The sequence below is a fragment of the Brassica oleracea genome, chromosome C5 (assembly GCF_000695525.1).
Source record: "Brassica oleracea var. oleracea cultivar TO1000 chromosome C5, BOL, whole genome shotgun sequence".
Taxonomy (NCBI): domain Eukaryota; kingdom Viridiplantae; phylum Streptophyta; class Magnoliopsida; order Brassicales; family Brassicaceae; genus Brassica; species Brassica oleracea.
Window position 1 is genome coordinate 6,094,352 of NC_027752.1, and position 7,835 is coordinate 6,102,186.

The 7,835-nt window shown below is 37.0% G+C and overlaps 2 protein-coding genes across 4 annotated transcripts; one reads left to right on the plus strand and one right to left on the minus strand.

The window, feature by feature from the left end:
* Positions 1–1,586: 1,586 nt before the first annotated feature.
* On the plus strand, positions 1,587–4,265 carry LOC106295633 (probable WRKY transcription factor 4). Its single transcript, XM_013731593.1, has 4 exons — positions 1,587–2,079; positions 2,625–3,223; positions 3,296–3,475; positions 3,550–4,265. The coding sequence occupies exons 1-4, from the start codon at positions 1,660–1,662 to the stop codon at positions 3,794–3,796; spliced, it is 1,446 nt and encodes a 481-aa protein (XP_013587047.1). The 5' UTR covers positions 1,587–1,659; the 3' UTR covers positions 3,797–4,265.
* On the minus strand, positions 4,246–7,184 carry LOC106295632. 3 transcript variants are annotated; one of them, XM_013731592.1, is made up of 10 exons: positions 7,048–7,184; positions 6,739–6,816; positions 6,282–6,610; positions 6,107–6,193; positions 5,753–6,025; positions 5,526–5,664; positions 5,150–5,450; positions 4,872–5,066; positions 4,660–4,782; positions 4,246–4,553 (listed from the first exon to the last, which is right to left on the minus strand). In XM_013731592.1, the coding sequence occupies exons 3-10, from the start codon at positions 6,562–6,564 to the stop codon at positions 4,440–4,442; spliced, it is 1,515 nt and encodes a 504-aa protein (XP_013587046.1). In that variant the 5' UTR covers positions 6,565–6,610; positions 6,739–6,816; positions 7,048–7,184; the 3' UTR covers positions 4,246–4,439. The 3 variants fall into 3 exon arrangements, with proteins under 3 accessions (XP_013587046.1, XP_013587043.1, XP_013587044.1); XM_013731589.1 differs by having other exon boundaries at positions 6,711–6,816; XM_013731590.1 differs by having other exon boundaries at positions 6,282–6,631; positions 6,711–6,816.
* Positions 7,185–7,835: the final 651 nt, after the last annotated feature.

Here is a 7,835-nt window from a genome sequence, read left to right on the forward strand (position 1 = left end):
ATATGAAGTAATATCAACCAAAATTAAGAAAAGTCTTTTAAAAGCAGAGATAATCATATGGGCCTCTCTTGAACATGGCAAACAACCAACAGTTTTGCCAGACCCGAATTTCTTAAACATGTTTTCTACTTTCTTTTTTTTTTATTTAGTTTCACCTGATGAGAAGTTTGAAACACAAACTCTTATATTATTTGTGTTGTGTAATGGTGCAGAGGTTTCAATGAGACCGGCATATCCTTCTTCCAAAAAAGTAAAGGACTATGACAAGCTTGAAGCTGAAGTGAAGAAGAATAGAAGGATGATAAGCTTGAAGGAGACGCTGCTTTGAACAAGTTCTTCCGTGAGTTATATTTGAATTATGATGAGGATATGAGGAGTGCTAGAGCAAATCATTTGTGAGTATCTATCTATCTATATTCCTATTTAGTCTTTCTTCTCTCATGGAGATTACAATGTTTTTGGCATTTTGATTGACTCTTTTGTAGTTTTGCACAATCAACAGGTGGAATCTAATGGGACAGTGCTTTCAATAGACTGGAAAGATGTTGGTGCTAAGAAAATCGAGTGCACTCTTCATGATGATCTGGCGCTCAAGACATGGGAAATATGATCTTATATGATGTATGAGTTTTACCTTAATCTAGACAGAACTCGAAGCCTTGGTCTTAAGGTCTGGTTTCTCTACTTTATGGACTTAAGGTACTTTGTATTTTCCATAACTCATATTGTTTATACGAAACACTGAAATTTTTAATCTAAACGTTCTAATGTATTCTTTGTTCATATGAACATAATATGAATATCAATATGTAACATCGAATCTTTCATATTAACCACATACATGTAACATAACTATTATATAGTTGTAAATATGTAATTATTAATTTAATATTAATGTTAATGCCCGCACATGCGTGCGGACGGGCCACCTAGTAAAAATTTAAATCTCATGTTTTTATATGGGATTCTAGAGTTATTTAACAAAAATCACACCAAATCTTAGATTCTTCTACGATCATTTGAAAACTCATTAAAAATCAAATCACTTCAAATTTTAGATTCAATACACCCCTTTAAAACATTTCCAAACGTATTGCTTACATTTAATTTATCAAAAAAAAAAAAACATTTCCAAACGTATAGAGATTCTTTTACATATATGCATCGTAGACTTTACTATACTTGCGAGAAGACAAAAGCTTTAATCTCTAAAGCACCAAATTCAGAGCAATCAAGCTTTAAATTTTGTTTTGAAGCCACAGCTCCAGAAATAACCTACAGCTGTACAAGTGCTCTGCAGAGCCAAATATCCAAAGCAAATTTTTAGTGCTTTCATAAAATTCTACAGCAATAAAATTTAAAGCCAGAGTAAAAAATCTACAGATTTTTTTCTACAGCAAAAATTTTAAAGCTATAACCATTACCAATCGGACTCGTACTTGCGGGAAGACAAAAGCTTTTAATCTCTTTATGTTTCCAGATCTGTTTTGATGGAACATAAAATAGATTAAAAACTAGAAATCTCCATTAAAAAAACTAAAATAAAGACGGCAAAAAAAAAAGCGAAGTGAAACACGACACGGATTCACACAGACAGATATATACAAAAAGGATATTTTGTTTTCATTATTGGGTTGTTGTGTTCTCTCTCTTTTTACGATGTCGGAGAAAGAAGAACGTCCGTCGACTTCCAACAAGTCCACCGGACCTCCGTCGCGACCGACCTTATCTCTCCCTCCACGGCCCTGTAGTGAGATGTTCTTCAGCGGCGGAGTTGGATTCAGCCCTGGTCCGATGACTCTGGTCTCGAACATGTTCCCCGATTCCGATGAGTTTAGGTCTTTCTCTCAGCTCCTTTCCGGAGTCATGCCTTCTCCAGCAGCTGCATCTTCTGCAGCTAGTGAAGAAGGGAATAACAGCTCGAGCGGTGGTGATGTTGACCCGAGATTCAAGCAGAGCAGACCCACCGGTTTGATGATTTCGCAGTCTCCGTCGACGATGTTCGCCGTAACGCCAGGGCTGAGTCCGGCGATGCGGCTGGATTCACCGAGCTTCTTGGGTCTTTTCTCTCCCCTTCAGGTTTTAAGATCAAAGTTTCTCTATCTTCTTTTTTTTTTTTTTAATTTGGGAGTTAAAAGTTTAAAAATCTATTTATGGAAACTGAAAGTTTAGGGCTTTCTGTATTGAGCTGTTTCTTGTTTTTTTTTTTTGCTTGGTTGGCTCTGCTCATGATTAAAGAACCTTTTTTTTGTTAGCAAAATCTAGGTAGATTCCATTTCCGACAGATCACAAACTTGTTGTAACCATTTGGTTGGGAGATAAAACATTCAAAATTGGAGAAATCAGATTATAGTTGTGTTGAAAAGGTATATGAACTTTCAAAGAAAGAAAGAAAGAAAGATACTTGTGGATCAAACACTCTTCAAGATTTGGGCTTTCTCTCTAGGTTTATATATCATAAAACTCCTAATGTCTTTATTACCTGATGATATGCTTTGATTCTGGTAGAATCTGTAAATGGTTGCTTTAGGAAAGGCCTGTGCTTATTCTCTTTTAGCAACTAGCTGGTTTCTATTTCTCTGCTTCTCCTTTGTCTATAACCGGAAAATGCAACAATTGTGCAGGGGTCATATGGAATGACACATCAGCAAGCTCTAGCACAAGTCACAGCACAAGCAGTTCAAGCCAATGCTAATATGCAACCACAAACCGAGTACCCTCCTTCCTCTCATGCTTCATCTGTTCAACCTCAGAACCCCACCACAGCTCCAAGAGAAACCTCGGATACAACCATCATCGAGCACAGGTCACAGCAGCCTCTAAATGTTGACAAACCAGCTGATGATGGCTATAACTGGAGAAAGTACGGACAAAAGCAAGTTAAAGGCAGCGAGTTTCCTCGAAGCTATTACAAGTGCACGAATCCAGGGTGTCCTGTTAAGAAGAAGGTTGAGAGGTCTCTCGATGGACAAGTAACGGAGATCATCTACAAAGGTCATCACAATCATGAACCTCCTCAAAACACTAGGCGAGGCAACAGAGATAGCACAGCTAATCTAAATGGGAGTTCGGTTAATAACAAAACTACGAGGGAACAACATGAAGCAGCAGCAAGTCAAGCTACGACAGAGCAAATGTCTGAGGCAAGTGACAGTGAAGAAGTTGGTAATGGAGAAACTGGTGTGAGGAAGAAAGCTGAAGACGAGCCTGATGCCAAGAGAAGGTATAGAGTTATAACCTTTGATGATTGATTGATAATTTGGTTTCTGATGAGAGAGATATTTGGAATGTGCAGAAGTACAGAAGTTCGAGTTTCAGAACCAGCTGCTGCTGCTGCTGTTGCTGCTGCTTCACATAGAACTGTGACAGAGCCTAGGATCATTGTCCAAACGACAAGTGAAGTTGATCTATTAGATGATGGATACAGGTGGCGTAAATATGGACAGAAGGTTGTCAAAGGGAATCCTTATCCGAGGTAAATACACAAAAAACATTAGTTTATTTCTTGAGACGTTCCTGTTAATGTTCTCTCTTTTTTTTGATCTACAGGAGTTACTACAAGTGCACAACACAGGGATGTGGAGTGAGGAAACATGTGGAGAGAGCAGCAACAGATCCAAAAGCTGTAGTAACAACATATGAAGGGAAACATAACCATGACCTTCCTGCATCTAAATCAAGCAGTCATGCCGCTGCAGCTGCGGCACAGTTAAGGCCAGAAAATCGTTTGGCTAACTTGAATCAGCAGCAGCAGCCGGTTGCGCGTCTAAGGCTGAAAGAAGAGCAAATAATTTAAGAGAAGAAAACTCTCTCTATCAACTCAAATTCCACTCTGATCCTTTTTCTCTTGACAAAGCTTTCAACTTTGATGGAATCTTTTGGTTGAAGTTGAACAGGTAACTAAACTATATATATACACTTGTCTAAGAGAAATCTAGCAGTTTACAGGAAAGGAAAGAGTTCATCAGAAGGGGTTGTAAACCTTAAAGCTTTGTAGGTTTTTAAGATGTCTGTTGACTTATGTGAATTCATTTGTACATGAGGAAGAATACTACAGGGAGGGGATTGTGATGTATCTCTGTGTTATTGTTTCAGGGGATAGGTTATAACATTATGTGTGTGAATTTATCTGTTGTAATATTTCGTTTGTTTATTTTTATGTTATTACATTATTGACCCAAACTTTGCTTTATTTTGTTGGTTTCTCTAAGTCTTTGCTTTGTTCCACTGTACAAAAATAGTTTTCTTTCATAAGAATAATAAATTTCTGAGCAAATCTTTGTTTCTATGGTTTTCACAAAAAGACATTGATTTTCTTTTCCTTTTTTGCTTTTCGTCTTTTCAATACAAATACATGAAAATGTTCTCTGTTTATGCTTTTGTCTCTTTGCTTCCTCCATTGATTTGATTGATTGAGTAATCATTTTCTCGTTTGAAACTCATGATTGTTTGTTAGTTAAAAGCGTTGGAATCTGTCCGTGATTCACGAAATCAATCTTGTTCAGCCTGACACAACACAGTACTTGCTCTGGAAGTTCCTCTGGTGTTTGCGCCTATGTCAGAAAAAGAACAAAAATGTTTTTACTTAAAGCAGCACTCCAAAAACAAAAAAACAAAAAGAACTACCAACCAAAAGCTTTGGGAGATTATTCCAAGTACCTGAATGGTTAAACCAAGATCAAGGATCCCATTCTTGATCCTATCCCTGAAAGATTCGAGTCCTTTCCTTGAAATGTAACTGAACCTGTGTATGTCTAGATCAATCTCAAAGTAGTTTGGTCCCTGTGTCCAAATGATCAACACATAACATTAGTACAAAGACCTGATAAATGAAATCTACTGAAAACTAAAAGAAAGATCTGCAATCTAACCCTAAAGAAATCATGTTGTGGACGAGAAAGAACCGGTCTATCATTGTAAGCTGTGATGAGTTTTCTCTCGGTAGAACATAGCTGAAGATCCTCAGGATTAACCAAACCGGCCATGATCTTCAACCTCTCTCTGAATGGAACTGTTGATTCTCTTGTGAATCCTTTGACCTTCTCCATCTCATCATCCATAAACCTCTGCAAAAGAATCAAAATAAATCTTTAGAACCTCTCTTTACATAAACAAAAAAAGAAGAAGACTGAATCCATCATTATAATACCTTGATAGTTTCTTGAAAGTGAGATGAGATTTCTTTGTCATAATTCTCATTCAGTTTGAAGTATAAAACTAAGCTAAGTCCTTCACCATCATAGTCACCAAACATGGAGGTTTGATACATTGGAAGCTGGATGTTCACTATCAAGAGATTGGGGACATCACTGATTCCTGATGATGCAGGTTTCAAACTAGGGAGCTCAATGTGCTGAGCAATGTGGTTTATCTTCTTAGGACACGCGAAAAGATCGACTCCAATTGGTGTGTAAGGACTACAATCTGGTGCTGGACTCTTTTGTTTGTCTCTGCAAATGATATAAACAATACATTTAGATTGATAAAAAAAAAAAAGCTGTTTGTCCACTTTCTTGAATCCTAACCTGAAGAAGTTCAATCCACGGAGCTTAAAACTCGACGGAGAAAGTTCTAACCAGCTTCCTTGATTTGTCAGCTTCTCTCCCAAAGAACGTTGAATTACAGAACCGGCTTTTGGTCGGTACAGGAGCTTCTCACCTGAAGCTGTTACACAGTTTAAAAGACATAAGAAACGTTCAAAAAACATTTAAACTTATAAAAGAGACTTTAGTTCTTTTTTTCTTTTTCTTACAGAAGTCAGATGATGCTGATTTGCTATCAATAGAAGTTCTTCGGACAGAGACCATAACAACTTTTGATGATGTCTTCCTGTGATCTTGATGATCTTCACAAGTAGTAGTCTTGTAAGTTTCATGATGAGACTCATCAGCCACTTGGTTTCTCTTTATGCTAACTTCATTCTTGCTTGAGAATGTTTCAGCTTTGTTTCCATCTATTGTCAGGTAACTTCCGACGTAGAATTCTTCATACTGAATCACCTGTCCCATTGCAGAAGCATTTGCATCTGCAAAAAAAAAATATAAATGTTAATAATTCACAAACTAATAATAATGTCATAGATTGTATCAAAAGCTTTGATGTTTACCTTCGAAAACACTACTATTTGATCCATCATCAGAATCAGAGTCAATGTAACTAAAGGAATCATACCAAGCTTCCTCATGTGACACTCCTGTAAATGAAATAAAACTAATCAGAATCAATAAAAATATAATTCAAGATCTTAAGAGGTTTTTTTTTGTTTTAAAGATGTTTCTTACGGTTTCCATCGATTTGGCTGCTGCAGTTCCATTGAAGCTGTGTCATATGGAAGTTAGCATTAGACATCTCAGCTCTCTTACACATCATCTTGGCTGTACCTTTTTCGAAATCAAGATGAACAAAATCCCTGACGCTCGCATTGCTCATGCGTTTCATAGGAACATCTGGCATCGAAGCCGAGATTCTGGACCTGCATTGGGAAGATCTGCCGCCATGTTTGTTATGCTTCTTCTGTTGAAGCTTGTTGCTGAGTTTTCTCTGTGAAGAAACGCAGCCACCCATTTTTTTTTTTGGAAGGGTTTCTACTACATTCACCAGCTAATAATAGCTGCAACAAATAAAAAAAAACCTGTTTCAAAACAATCAAGACATAAGGAAATGAAACCAAACAAATACATATGATCTTTTGACTGATTGAATCTTTTTACCTTCTATAATATTTGAGAGAGAGGTCACCTGTAAAAGCTTATGAAGACATAAGAGAGTGCATCAACGTTCATAACAATAGGATGTTGATTCATGTATCTTCAAGACCTTCACAAAAAAAAACAAAAAACAAAAAAAACTCAAATCAACATTTATATTTCTTTTAAGTAGCAGATGGTTTAAATAATATTTGACATCAAACACCAAAAATTGCAGCATTTGAAATTTGAACCGTGAAAGGTAAGAAAATCTTGAAACACACATAGTTAAGCATTGTTTTCAATCAAAACTCAAATCATAGCATAACGTGAAATAGAGAGGAAACAATAATTTAAATACCCATTTTAAAAACGTTCTTGTTGCAAATCAAGGAAACTAGCCAGAAGAGGAAGAAGAGGATCTTTGAAAAAAAATCCTCTGTTCGTCTCTCTCTTCTCTGTTTCTGCCTATCTCTGTTTTTCTGTCTTTTCTCGTCAATAAAAAGTACAACTTTTTAATCTCTTACTATAAATAAACGAGAGAGAGAGAGAAACTTTTTAAGAGAAAATTAAGAACCTAACCACCGCTGGTTCTCAAGAGCAACATTATCGCCAGGCCTTAACTGAGTCCTTAGGTATATTTGACCGAAATTTAAATAAAAAAACGGAAATTAGGGCAACACGGACCTTAATTAAGGTGTTTTCGACATGGTCCTTACTTCCACCTGGCAGCATGAGATTGGGTGCGGAAGTCGTGTAGGGCAAAGTCGCGTAGCGGTCTCCAAATCAGTTTTCTCCTTCACCCGATTCTCTCTCGACGGCGACGGCGAAACTTCTTGACAGCTTGTCCGGTGATTTCTCTCTCGACGGCAAAACCTCTCCGTTCGCTCACTCGAAACCGATCTATTCTCTCATCCAAACTTCTCCGTCGTTTCCAATCTAAACGGTATGTGTTCCTCTTCTGTTATGAGTTTAATTTTTTTTTTCCGTTATAAGATATAGAGAGGATGTCCTTGTTATTGTCGATCTACGAACTCCGCATAGATTGCATGTTAACTTGAAGTCCAGTAGTTGTTATTGTCAGATTGCATGTTAACTTGATGTTTTTTAGATTCGCTGATGATATGATTGGCGTCTGTTGTAGTTCGT

Bases quoted from the DNA above. Each gene is read 5' to 3' on its own strand.
- LOC106295633 (XM_013731593.1), top strand. From the start codon at position 1,660: ATGTCGGAGAAAGAAGAACGTCCGTCGACTTCCAACAAGTCCACCGGA. The intron at 2,080-2,624 runs GTTTTAAGATCA...ACAATTGTGCAG, and splicing joins GTCTTTTCTCTCCCCTTCAG to GGGTCATATGGAATGACACA. The intron at 3,224-3,295 runs GTATAGAGTTAT...TGGAATGTGCAG, and splicing joins GAGCCTGATGCCAAGAGAAG to AAGTACAGAAGTTCGAGTTT.
- LOC106295632 (XM_013731592.1), bottom strand. From the start codon at position 6,564: ATGGGTGGCTGCGTTTCTTCACAGAGAAAACTCAGCAACAAGCTTCAA. The intron at 6,194-6,281 runs GTAAGAAACATC...TTTCATTTACAG, and splicing joins CAGCCAAATCGATGGAAACC to GAGTGTCACATGAGGAAGCT. The intron at 6,026-6,106 runs GTAAACATCAAA...TTTTTTTTGCAG, and splicing joins AAATAGTAGTGTTTTCGAAG to ATGCAAATGCTTCTGCAATG.